Raw genomic sequence first — 14,241 nt, forward strand, 5'->3', positions numbered from 1 at the left:
TGAGGTCAACTTTTTCGTTGGAGGTATTAAGATGAAGTTTTGTCTGGTCTAAATGTTCCTTTGTTGGAAACTTTCTATTTTCATTTTTATTGAAACCTGTGGTTTCGGTTTCGCTTGCATATGTGATCTGACCTACAGGTTTTTTTGGAACCTTTTCAATTTGGGATAGCTTGATTTCTTGTAGTTTTTCACGATGGTCAATCTCCTCGTCACTCTCACTCTCATTTTCTATTTTTTGTAAATCTGCAGGGAATATTGTCATAAATTCACTTGTTTGTTGGATTTTAGCCTCATCAAATGATGTGTTTGATATCATATCATTTTTGTCATAGGTTGGAAACTTTTCTAATACTTCTATCTCTACTTTTGTATTATCAGACTGAGATATCGGGCCGATTTCGTCTGTAAATAATTTACTAAGTCTCCTTTCGTACTCAGTTGTAACGTTTATATATTCTTTTGTGTCTTCAATATCAGCTTTTGAAATTGAATGCAATCGCTCAAATGTATGTGCATGTTTCGGAAAAACTACTTCTTTGGCGCCCTTAGTTGATTCCATTGGAAATTCGTGTTTACCACTTTCATCTAAAATATTATAATCACTTTCCAGTGTTTTGTTAATACTTTCAGATACATCATAGTTTGTTTTTTCGTCTGACAAAAATTTAGCTGTCGCTGATTTTATATCTTCACTATGTGGTTCTTTACTAAACGCTGTTGCCATATCAAAAACTTTACGCTTAGAGCACTTCTTTTCGCACACAGATTCAAGGTCTTCAATACTTGTGCCTGTTTTACCCGTTTCTAAAACAGGTGAAACTATCTTCTGTTCTGCAACACGTTTTGTAGCCAAGTTTTCTAATACCAAGTCAGTTTCATTTAAAATCTGTTGTTCTATGGAGGATATATCAGCCTTGCGATCTACAATTTCACGTTTACGTGGACTAAACGGTGTGACTTCTAAGTTCGTTGAGGGATATCTCCGTTCAATATCTTGGATGACATCTTTTACTTTTGGTAATGTCTCTAGTTCTTGTTCCTTACTTACTAATTTGTTGTGTTCATCAATACTTGCTGTTAAAATGTTGCCAGGTACCTGTTTTACTTGCCTATTTAAACCTACTACCTGTTCTTCCAAAGTCTTTTGCGTTTCATTTAAGTCTTCTGCGACCTCAAAGGCCTTTCGCTTCTCACAAACCCTCTCGCAAACCGCCTCCTCAATGTGCGCCATACCAATTGCTCCACGCTCCATTGCCTCGACGGGTGATAATTTTACAACTTCAGCAGGTGGTTCGCATTTGGTCAACTTATCCAATGCAATATCTGCAGCTGTAAGAATTTGCTTCTCTACCTCAAGTATGTTCGGCTCTTTATGATCTGTTGTTCGCTTTTGTACAGAAAAGGGAATAGCCTCAACCACTGTGCCGCTGATTTTATTCTCAATACTCTGTACCACATCCTTAACAACTGGCACCTTATCGCCTATGTACTTGGGTGGCAGACTCTGTGGTGTGGCGCTGGATTCCAAGGACTCCGTACTGCCACTGCTCTCCAAACGCAATATCTTGCGTCTCACATCACCACAGCCCATTATCTGCTCTAAATACTCCCTATCGCCAGCATCTCGCTGGACATTATCCAGCTCCGTCTTAAAATGATCTTTCTGCTGCTGCTCGTTTGGTGTCGCAGTTAAATCTATTTTGGTGCGTTCTACTTTCGTAGACAGGGTCGTTGTTGTGGTCGTTGTCTTCGGTTTCGGAGTTGGACTACTTGCACTCATTTCTGTAAATGAGGTAGTGTCTGGTAAGTATGGTATCTGGATATTAGGGTCAGCTGCCATTCTATGAAGCAGCTTGTCAGTTTCATCTGTACTTGTAAATGTTTCGGATTTAACATTATGAACACTGAAGTGCTCTGTTTGAGGCGTTCCAGGATAGCGCAATTTTAAGAAGTAGAAACAAGGCAATATTAAGACAGTTAACTCCTATTACAAACAAACCAGACTTATATGGTGGGTTAGTTTATATACACAGTGCAATTGATCAGGCGTTCAGAATTCGCCGCATAACTACAAGCTGTACGCCAAAAAACCCAGCAGCAGGCACAAACATGCAATTTGTGGTACGATATAAGTAAATGCGCTTGTTAAGTAACATAGTTAGTTTGAAAAGCAGAACAAAATGTCTGGATAGACAGATGGCAGAGAGCAATCGATATTCTCTCATATCATTTACTCTAGTATGCTTTATATGAAGTCGTGGATTCCTTGCCCTTTTCTGCTGTAGCCTCGTCTCAATTCAAATACATTCAACAAAACTGAACATTAAATTTGTTCGATTACGTTTGCATATTTTTCACAAGAATATTTAAGCAATATGTATATATGTTTAATTGTTTGGAACAAACTTAAAAGACAAAATTAGCAAGTACTGCAAGTATAATTATGCCACGACATCATATGTCACATACGGTAATGCGATATGCTCTCAAGAATTGGACAATACAATGCCAAGTATTGTAAATATTTTTTCAATCTAACTATTACATTTACATATACATATACATTATACATAGTATATTGCCAATTAGATACGGAAGCGCGTTAGGGGTGCATACAAATCAACTTAGAGTGTGGTTTTTGTTGTTGTTGTTAAAAGCCGGAAATGCAAAATGCAAATAATCTATAAACTAAACGATTTATACGATTTATTCTATGCATGTTTACGTAACCGCTACTGTGAGTTTTAATGTTATTTTTTTAATTTTTTTTTTATACTAAACATTTAGTTAGGATATTCGTGGTTTAGATGAGAGTACAATGCTTTTTCGTTAAGGACTCACAAAAATTACGAAAAGCAACAGAATATAATTATTTGCATAAATCAAATAAATTAAAAATATTGTAAACTTAAAGCCATGGTGGTTTTGAGATATTGAAATTGGTATTGGAGTGCTGAATGCGGCATATTGGGATCGAAATGCATGAGATCACAATGGAATTGGACAATTTCGTGTCGCTCAACTCATTTAAGATCACAATACACATTACGTTTCACATATGTTTTTTATGTAGTTCGAATTGAAATTTTGAAAATCGGTATGCCAAAAGTGTTTATCTTAATGAAAAAAATCGTATACTACAAGTTCTCTGTACATTATAATATATGTACTATATGTACAAAAAAATTATTGGCTTAACTTGTAATTGTACTTATTGTATTTTAAAGTTATACAAATTGAATCAATTATTGTAGCTTGCAGTATTTGACAAAAACATAAACTGAATTGCTTAAATAATTGTTAAAAATTGCAAACGTAATTGTCGTTTTTCATGGTAGATAAAAACAATTATTTTATGATTATATCACTAAAAAGATAGAGAATTGGATGTAGAGAGACCTATTAGCGATACCCATCATATTTGTTAGGGACTTTTTTGATTTTTAACCATTACAAAGGCAACTTTTCAAATTGATTGCACAAAACTTGCTTTTCAGAACTTACCATAAATTACAATACTTAAAGTTACTTTAGTGTTGGTTCTTTTTACGTTTAGTGTAGTTTATTTATTCTAGATTTAGAAATGTCTTGTTTTATATTTTAATTGATTTATTAATGCATTGAATAAACCACAAACAACAACTCAACGCTACAATGCTCGGTTACTAAATTGTATTTAATATTTGATTCAACAAATGCACAAGAAACACAAACAAATTAGGACACAATTATGGGTTTCTGGCCAGAAGACGGCGTATTCACAAGAAAATTAGCTACGTATTACCGTCACGCGTACTTGGGAAATACAAATGTGTAACTAAATCTGCAACAAAGTTTTGCTAGCTGCCGCACTACACGCAAATGAACGAAACAAATTAAATTAAGTATACGCCAGCGCGTACCTCTTGTGCGATTGCTTTGTGGCCTGCGCAATGACATAAGTGCGCAACATTGTGCACCCCAGACTACGAGGAGGTGAGGCAAACTATTAAATGAAACATATACTGGCTATATCTGACTAGATCTAGCTATATTCAATTAAATGTTGTTGCTTTATTGAAATTTATTTGTTTGATATGTTGTAAAACCTTTGAAACTATTCGTAGGGAAAAGAATGCAATCTTTTTATCGATTCGGACTGACCCGCAGACGGATATTAAGTGTTGACATTGTCACTTTTGAATGTTAGTTGGTCACAATAACAAAGGCGCCAGACAAAACGTAAAATATTAGGAATTTTCTCGGCTGTTGCTTTCCTCATTTCCACGACCTTTGGCTGGAAGCGGGCGCAGGTAATTGGATTTAGCTAACCAAATGTTGGTACAGTACTGCGTTTCAACGGTATCACGACATTTTCTTTGTGAGCTATTTGTCACCACCTGCTGGCCATTCACTCGCTGAGCTTCAAACTTAAGTTGCGAATTATGGTTTTTTCACTTACAGACTTTTTTGATTAAGATATACACACTAGCAGTTCGTTGGTTATGCTTTACAATTAATTGTTAACAATGAACTATTTTGTCGTTTCCATTGAATCGTTTTTAATGAATGGTTGTTTGCATACAAAAAGCCTTTGGATTTTAGTTCAAACGAAATGAGTTCAACATAACAATAAGAGGAACATAAAACAATTACTTGTACTAACACAAATGTTGGTCGATAAACAAAAGAATACACTACAGATGGCTCAAAAATCATATGAGAAATCAAGAAACGGGGTGTTACGAGTTCATTTTCTTTTACCAAAAAGGCAAACATAAAACGTTGGTAAATCAATTTACATAACAAATACGTTAATTGCATAAAAGAGGCAGCAATTTTAACGTGCACTTACCAACTGTGGAAATGGCAGCAACACGCTCAAAGGTCGACTCTGTAGTTGTGTGCAGCGTTGTCACAGTGTCGGCTAGATAATCTATATGGTTAATTATTTCAATCAGTTAATTCGGTAATTTTATGCATTTATCCTCAATTTACCACGCTCTAGCTCGCCCAGATCGGTTTGCTCCTCCTGCTTCTCAGTTTTGGCATCACTCGGTGTGGGTGGCGGAGTTTGGGAGTCTGGAATGTCGCTCGCTAAAAATTCCATAAAAAATTGCATAAGTATAATCATTATATACGGTATTCATTGCCACCTAGCTCACCTAATTGTTTGAGCTCATCTGACATTTCGATTAAACCCTCGCTCATCTTTTTTGTTATCGTATCACCCACATATTTGCAAAACTCCGCATCGGTAAGCGACTTGCGCGGCTCAATGGGCAGCGGTGCACAGAGTCCCGCTTCCTTAACGATGTCGCTCAATGGGACTGTGGCTCGTTTGTCGAATGTATCACTATCGTATGAGCCAATGTCTTTAACAGCGCTGGGCAGCTGAGTCTGTTGCTCCATGGTTAGGAAATCGGCGGTTAACTTGCGTGTGGCAAATGGTGATACTTCACCAATTGGCGCCGCCGACTCAATGCCATCTTCCGAAACGATCTTTGTGTCGGGCTCTAATTTAGTGGCTGTTGGTTCCTTTACTATGGTTGTACTAATATCAGCGATAGCAGTAGGTTCCTTGGCAGCAAGTTGTGGCTGATTGATTTCAGGCAAGATAGTCACTTCAGCGCTAGCCGTTGTGTTCTTTTGAGGCTGAGACTCCAGCTGGGTTTGCTGCTCCATGTGAAGGAAGTCCGCTGTGAGCTGACGTTCCTTAAGTTGTGCTGATACTTCAGCTGGCTTCAGTGTTTCCTCAACCAAAGCTTTTCTGGGCTCCACTACTGGTATTTTACTAGCGGGAGGCGCTGCCTTCACAGTTATCAATGATTCGGGCTCAGAAGCTGTTGACGTCTGGCTGGACTCGAGCATCTTCTCAATTGCACTATGCATGCTGGGCAGTTGGCTCTGCTGTTCCATGCTAAGGAAATCATGAGTTTGCTTGTGAGTATCAAGGACGATGTGCTCCTCGATTTTGTGGAATGTCTCGACAACTTCGGCAACCTTTTCTGCGACTTTGTCTTCCTTTTTAGACAATTTTGGTAGTTCTTGTTGAGCTGTAGTTAAAGGCTCCTCCTTTGTGCCTGCGAGCTCCACCACCTTGCTAGTTATTTCCAGGGGCTTTTCAGTTTTGTTAAGTCTATCTTCGAGTTTGTGGAAAGTGTGAATCAGATCGGTCAACTTTTCCGTCACAGTTTCGGCCTTGGCAGCAATTTCCGGTTGTTCTTTTGGAGGCTCGCTAGCCATTCCAGATGTCATTATGGTGGCAGTAGATAGAACAATATCATCAAAGACTTTCGTCTCTTTTTCTACCGGCTTCTCCACCGATTTTCTGGGCTCCACTTTAGGTATCTTACTTGCAGCCGGAGCTGCTTTATGCTCAGCAGCAGCTTTATGTTCAGCAGCAGTTTTATGTTCAGCAGCAGCCGCCAGTTGGGCCTTTTGCTCAGCTTGCAGAAAATCTTGTGTCAATTTTCGTGCATCCACTTCGGCAATCTTTGCAGCCTCGCCAGTTTTGACTGGTATTTTGGAAAGATGCTTCTCCACCTTTGCTTCAGATGGTTTCTCAAAGTCAGATTCAGCTGCGGCACGAGGAGCCGCTGTAGGTTTAGGCGAGTCCTCGCTAGATTTCTTAACAGGTTTTGGTATATGTGTCTTTGGTTCTCCGCCGTGGAAATCGTATTTAACCTTTTTGGCCTCGAAATCAGCAATTTTTTCGTCAATCTTTGTGCTCTCCACTATTTGGACTGTTTTGGCGGACTCTTCAATAGATAAAGACTGTGCATCTTGTAGATGTTTTATGGTCTCGCTGACCTTCGTTGTTTCTTTGGCGACCTCACTGGCCAGCACTGTGCTCTTCTCCTTGATCTCCTGTTTGCCACTCTCGAAAGAACTTATTATATTCTCCACCTTCTTACTGGCAGTTTCGGTTACCTCGCTAATGACCTGTTCGACCTCTCTAATCGTATCCTGTGCCATTGCTGCCACTGGACTTGTCTTTTCTTTGATCTCCTCTACGAATTTCTCGTGAACCGTTGCCGTTGTTGTAGCAGCTGGTAATTGGCTGCGCTTTTCGAATTCCAGGAAATCTTCGGTCATATCACGTGCTTCCTGGCGGGTAATTGTAGCCACTCGACTAGTGGTAGCCGTGTCCTTCTTGGCTGTCTTCTCAGCGGTGCTAATGTCCTGGACAATCTTATCAATCTTGTCTGGAGAAGGTACCTCTTCTTCCTCAGAGCTGCGCCCGGAAGTTTTCAACTTGTGCGTCAACTCCCTGTCAAATTCGGTTTTGCTCACTTCGGCCGAATCCATTTTACCCATCTTCATTTTGATGACCTGCTCGGGCACAGTCGCCGTTTTTATTATGACATTGTCGGCGGGTAATTGCATCAGAATCTCTGATTCGTGATGTGCCTTTTTATCCTCAATCAAACTCTTGCGTTTGATTTCGGTTATCTCTCGTGTAATTTCCTTCTTTTGGGTTGAGGCTGGTATGGAGCGTTCCACTGAAAGACGTTTCACAATTTTCTCTCGGCGTTCGGCAACGGTTCGTTTTGCTGGCTCCTCATCGGACTCAGACTCTTCGACTTCCTTCTCCTCGGCGGAGTATTTAACTTCTTCGCGCTCATTGATTTGCTGGATTCGCTTGCCTAAAAATAAACAATAAGCTATTTACTTTTTTACACCACAAAGTATCCGAGTACTTACTTTCTCTGCGAACTAGCTCCTCTACGGATTCGGAGTTCTTCATGAGATCCGCCTCGTCAAATTCGCGTGAGTGCGATAGTCTTCCACTTTTGCACTTCTTCATGATATCGTCGCGTCCAATGTTCTTAAGCGCCGTTTCCAGAGCCAAAATATCATAGTTTGGCTTATCTTTATACAAACGAATCATGCTCTGCGCCTGTCGCGCAATGCTGTCCGTATTTTGGTTGATGATTTCATCGATCTCATCAGCGGTTATACCTATCTCTGGTGCCAGTTGTATCCAATCTTTGCCCAATAAATTGGACAGATCTACAATGCGTATATCACCAATGTAATGGTCGTTTTGATGCTTGCTCAAGCTGAACATCGAGGTGCGATAGGCAGAAGAGACCCGTTCTGAGAACGCTGTCGTCGAATCGGGTATGACGGCTTCCGGCAATACAATATTTAGTATGCAAATGGGTTGCTGGGGTGGTTCACCCTTAGCCACTTTGGGTTCCTTCATGAACAGCGTGCGACCAACAATATCTGCGTGCTGATCCTTTACGCGCACCGTGAATGGCAAACGGTTCTCGCGGAAGGCTTTGAACTGCAGCTGCAACTGATCACCCGACTTGGTAACGGGCACCAGGTTACCGGCCATTTCAATGTACTGGGGCTTGCCCTCAAGCACCTCAACATCGCGGCTCTTGGCGACCTCCGTATATAGCTCGTGTTTCTCAAGTGTCTTATCCTCGCGATCGTCAGTCATGCAGAAAACACGTAGGCGTGCCTCGAAGGGTTCTATTTTTTTGGCAAATACCACAAATCTGGCTATGAAGGGCACGTGAATGACTTCCCTATAAACGACATGGTCAGTAGATCTCTAACTAGAGCATATCATTGCTCCCTGATGGACACTTACTTGTACAGCTCTGTTGCCATTTTGGTTGCATCAGAAATGTTGCGGCAATCCATTAGCCAGAAACGTGCAGAAACTGTGGTCGTGAACGAGACACAATCGTTGACAAATGTCAACGGTGTGGAACCGGTTACGTCCTCCCATTGGGCTCGGGATGGTCCGCCTGGTGGTTGATGGAGGTAATAAGATGTTCAATTTTCAAGCATACATCAAGGCAAAGGATACGCATATGCTAAATATTAAAAACTCTTTGAAAACTCTACTTATGTCTTATTAGCAGATCGTTATAGAATTTGAAAATTGGTCAACTAATTCGAAAACGTAAACTCAACTCAAAAGTTTTGAAAGAGAGAGAAATACGATCGTGTGTTAATTACAAAGCAATTGTATGGTAAGATTATTATTATTGAAAAGTATTAAGTTTCATTATTTCTAAAAAGTATCAATATGTATTTAGCGCAAAAGTTATAGAAAAATTAGTAAATTGTTTCTTGTGGTCTGTGTCTCTGTGGCATACAGATTAATGTGATGCAGTGACTGGATTAGGTCTAAGCCTTGTATATATTATGGGTAGATGTACATATGTGTGTGTGTGTGTATAGTGTGGATATGTAAATGTAGCACTTGGGATTCAAGCATATTATGTATTTATTAGATAGCTTTATAGGACTTTAGCATTTACAGGGATACAGGTACAAATGTACTTGTTACGCGGACTTTGAAGCCATTTTGAAACAACATGCTAAATATTTTGGAATAATAAAATTAGTAGGTTTTTAATGATAATTAAGTGAGCGTGTCACGTGTTTCTGGTAAATGTGTAGAAAATCAAAATAAATAAAAAAATAACAATACATAATAAAAATCAAAATATAACAACAATAAATCATATAATTATAAGAAAACATGTTTATAAATAACTAAAATACTATCAACTTTTTTATATACATTAAACAAAATATATTGTTTGTTTGTATATAATAGGGCTTGCCATAGCTTTAAATTAATTTTCTTTTAAAGTTCGTCAATAACTCTTGCAGTTTCTATTTTATTTTATTTTTTTTGTGTATGAATATTTATCGTTTTGGTTTTTTTATTTCGGTTTCAGAAAAGTTCTCTTTGGGGCCACAAACAGTTGAAATTCGAAATTGATTTCGGTTTTTGGAAAACAATTTATACATAATATATGAATATATTCTGCTTTATGTTGAACTTATAAGAAAGAAAAGAACAAAAATAAACGACACAAAACTAAAATCTGAACACTCTAATATAACTAACGAATCTACGAATTACCTTAAGTGCATGACATTCCAAATCAAGAACTCGATAAAAATTAACATACAGATAGAAATTGAAAATAAGATCGAATAAAATTGATTTAGTCTGGCACAAATACATGGTCTTGATTTCAATTCGGTTCGTTTGGCCCAAAGAGCAACTTTAGCGTTTAGCATTTTCTTATAAATCTTCTTATTCGAGACCTATTAACGTTTTAATGAAAATGTGCAATTTATATATGAATAGTAAAACCGCGTGCAATCAGAAATTCTTTAATTAGTTTGTAGTTATTGTAAGTAGATTAGAGAGAGAGAGAACGCAGCAAAGATGTTTGTATGACAAGCTTAAGGTTCTTAAAAGTGAATTGGAAAGTAAGCTTACTTCAAAAAACGAAGCTGCTTTGAGCTAGAGAAGCACAACATTAACATGGCCTGGGCATAGAGAACTATGCTGTATGGAAGAGTCAAAAGTAAGGCCCAATAGAGAGTGGTCCTGAGCTTCTTTTTCTGTTGTTTTTATATTTTATATTACAAAAACCCCAAAGACGCAGCGCAACCCGAATCAAGGCAAAAAGTTTAAATTTAAAAGAGATTTAAAAATGAGGTAAATAAATAAATGCAAAAATAGAACAAAACGAAAACATAATTTTAAAGCATAGATACAAAAAAATAGTTTTATAAATATTTGCAATAGTTTTAGTTTTTTTTTTTTTTTTAATAAAATATGCAGAATTTTCAAATATTTTGTTTGTAATAACATTATTATTATTTTGTTTTTTTGATTGAAATTTGCTTAATTTTTGTTTTCGTTTGTATTTTGATAATCGATTGATTTTCAATATAAGTAACTATGTTGTTATTGTTAATTATTTTGGCATAGAACGAAACAACTAAATATGAACAAATATTTTGTTTATTTTGTAAACAGTTTCAATTTAAAACTTCATACATGTTTGTGAATTTCTGAATTTATTTTATTTTATTTTGGACATTTTTCATTTTTTAGTTACCTTTTAGAGACCTTTTCCGAAACACACCTTCAATGGATTGAGAAAACAGAATGGAATGCGTGCACATATGCATTGACGCATTAGTACAAAATTATAGAACAATTAAATACAATTTCAATTATGACTTGAATTAAACTATTTGTTTGTTTGTAGTTTTTGTTTTTGTTTTTGTTTTAAGTTTTGCTTTGTTAAACAAATCATAATCATATTAAAGTAATTTAACGGAAATCATAGAAAATAAACAGTATTTATGTACATATAAATAAGAAACAATGACAAATATAGTATATATACTGGAGCAAACACTGTTGGCACAATGATGACACTGAGCATAACATTTAATTGAGTACGAATATGTGTGAGAGAGGATTCGTATTTGTATCTGTATTTGTGTGGGTGTAGTTTGGAGTATGAGCGTATCTATGTCTGTATGCGAGGGTGAATGAAATTTACTATGCTTTTGCTGTTGCTGTTACGGTGGCTGTTACTGTTACTGTTACGGTTACGGCTACTAAAATGGTTACTGTTACTGTTACTGTTACGATTACTGTAACAACTCACTTAATGTAGTAGGTAATTGAATAAAAACGAGACTAATGTATATTTAATTTCATGTTAATTCGACTAAATAGTTTAACCCGAACAAGTTATACGCATCAACTACACAGACACAAGCACATTGTTTCTATCAAATGCGACCTGGATATTGGCAATTCACGAACTTGATATAATTTCAATATGTTCTTTATATAATTTGGCAATTTTCACTGTACAACATTATGTATATAGATATATGGCATGTAGTATATATATAGTACATGATAATTGTATGTAGTACATTATAGTTAATTTGATAGACAAGTTAAATAAAGGAATACTTAACGAAATCATACTAAATACAGACAAGAGTTTATTAGGACCGAAACAAAGGCGAATAGAAACTAATTCAAACTAATACGGAACAAACACTTAAATAGGAATTAATAGAAATGAAAGCTGAGGGTACAGAGAGAGGCTTCGGGAAGTTACTCATAAAACAACAACTAACAAAACGTAATGTTAAGTAAATACTCATTATTTATGTAATTGCTATGAGCACATTTTACAACAACACAAAAACATATAGGTGAGACGGTAACAATTATAACATACCTGTTATTGAACACAGCAGACGCAAAGTTGGCGTATTGCCCGAATATTGATTGATCATACCCTGGCTGTGCGCCTTCGGGGCGGGCATGCTCAGTGTGATTGCCTTGTGGAACTTGCGCCGGCGCGGCTCGACCGTTACAATCGGCGATACGGCAACGCCGCGACCCAGCAGCTTAGCAGTTAGATCAGGATCAACCGGTTGGGCCTAGAAATGTAACGAATTTTCGACACTGTAGACAAAAAAATCGATTTTCGGCCATTCTTAAAATATGAGGCATGAGACAAATCAACTAAATAAAATCAAATGTTTAATGAAAAGTATATATATGTATATACGAATTATGCGCCATTTGTTTGCTTATATTGTCTGTACATATAATTATGCATATAATTCAAATGATAAAATACAAATAAAACAATTAAAAACGACAGACAAATGAAATGAGTTTTGGGCTAAATGGTGAACATTTTTTCTCCTTCTTGTATATTATTTTACAATGCTTATTTAGTTTGGATGTATCATTCATACTATTATTTTTATGGTTATATTGAGCAATCGCATGTTTTAGTTAAATACAGCATATGTTAACTACAAACAATAACAATGTTCAAGCCCATTTATGTCCCAATAAATTTAGTCATCAAAAAAACTTTGACTACAACTTAATACTCTAGAAAACGAAGAGTTTGAAAAATTAATAAGAAAATATACATTTTATATATGTATATCTAGATTATTGAAATATACAAAATGCAAATAATATGTGCTAAAATTTGAACTCATGAGTGGGGCCATCATAAAATCGTTTTTTGTTTACAGCATGGCTAAAATGTTACAACTTCGTTAGGCACTTCAGAACCGAACCCAATTGTAACGGTCTAAGCACTTTAACAATACATATATACATCTGTTTTGTATATTTTAGAATGTTTTCATTGTTTTATTATTCTCAAAAAAGCAATTTAATGAAAAATGAATTAATAAAATGAAAATTAATGAAAAGATTTTCATTGGTATAAAGTTTTTGTTGAACTAAATTTATTGGGTAGTACTTCATTTCAGAAAACTTTTATAATCTTATGCATATGTAATTTTACCAAGTATGATAAATTAATAATAATAGGCATAAATATATATATATACCATATATATAGTATTAAATTGTTGTGTATATACTTAATATGTCTCGATCAACTGGACAATCGTATTATTGTTTAAGTATTAAGCTTTAAGTAATTACGCGATCTGCCATAAGTCGCATGATCCATGATCAATCATCATAAATATATTAATTAGTTCATATAAGTATTATTGCAAGTCACTATAAAGTAGTTATTTCTTGTGATAAAGTTAGCGTGGATAATTTCAATATCTTCTCAGTGCCAAAAAAAATTCTCAACTAGTTCTGTCGTGATTTAGCATATTCAAACAAAGTGCACATATTTCATTAATAACATTTGGGCCCCCCCAACAAAAAGAGTTTAACGAGAGGCATTCAAAGTAGGAATATTTCTAAACAAATCTAAATCTATTGAAATATATGTTAATATTTTGATTTGATAATAGGTTTCATTGCGAATACGCCTTAGAAATTACTTTCTGGCCTTGATAGATATATAGATATATAAATATATTTATGTGTATATCATCTATTTGGTTTGACTTCACCGACTACTACGCGTATTACAGATTTTATGGAACGGTATTACATCTTCTATGTATTTGATTAATTGGTATTTAAATGCGTATTTTAAATATATGGAAAACTTTTCGTTATTGCTATACGTTAGGGAAGCTGTATATGTATGTTAAATGCACGATTATTAGTATATACTATGTAGACCGATTACTTTTTTGTAGATCTTGCACCCATAAAGTGGTGTTTACCAAATGAGCGAGAAGCGCTTCTTTTTGGGCACATGATTGACGCTTATCTTGCGTAGTTTCTCGGGCGCAACGCCTTTGCGTGGTTTAAAGAGGTTTACCTGTAAGCCAACTTTGATTTTCTTGGTTAGAGCGCCCTGAGGGAAGACGGCCTGAACCTGCGGTACCACAGTGCTCGAGACCATGCCACCCTCGGGTCCGATGGCGTGCACCTCCTGGCGTATGCGCGATACAACAGCAAAGTACTGAGGAAAATCATATGTGACAAAGCGGCAGACATGATTGCCGGCCTGCTCTTCCAGCTGAGCGATTTCTGTGGGAGCACAA

The 14,241-nt window shown here is 36.5% G+C and overlaps 2 protein-coding genes across 2 annotated transcripts in view; both read right to left on the reverse strand.

The window, feature by feature from the left end:
* The window catches only part of LOC115770059, a 31,748-nt gene extending 28,102 nt beyond the window's left edge, over positions 1-3,646 (reverse strand). Inside the window, exon 1 of the mRNA XM_030715154.1 lies at positions 3,505-3,646. The gene's annotated coding sequence lies outside the window, so the exon portion shown is untranslated. The remainder of the gene's footprint in view (positions 1-3,504) is intronic.
* Positions 1-14,241, reverse strand: part of LOC115770298 (titin) — a 57,902-nt gene that overhangs the window by 35,613 nt on the left and 8,048 nt on the right. Inside the window, exons 9-16 of the mRNA XM_030715534.1 lie at positions 14,016-14,227; positions 12,030-12,234; positions 8,591-8,750; positions 7,687-8,525; positions 5,145-7,628; positions 4,978-5,076; positions 4,835-4,915; positions 1,127-1,782 (exon numbers count right to left, since the gene is read on the reverse strand). Coding sequence (XP_030571394.1) covers positions 1,127-1,782; positions 4,835-4,915; positions 4,978-5,076; positions 5,145-7,628; positions 7,687-8,525; positions 8,591-8,750; positions 12,030-12,234; positions 14,016-14,227 — 4,736 coding nt within the window. The remainder of the gene's footprint in view (positions 1-1,126; positions 1,783-4,834; positions 4,916-4,977; positions 5,077-5,144; positions 7,629-7,686; positions 8,526-8,590; positions 8,751-12,029; positions 12,235-14,015; positions 14,228-14,241) is intronic.

Source organism: Drosophila novamexicana, unplaced genomic scaffold (assembly GCF_003285875.2).
Source record: "Drosophila novamexicana strain 15010-1031.04,08,12 unplaced genomic scaffold, DnovRS2.1 tig00004555-arrow-pilon, whole genome shotgun sequence".
Lineage (NCBI taxonomy): Eukaryota > Metazoa > Arthropoda > Insecta > Diptera > Drosophilidae > Drosophila > Drosophila novamexicana.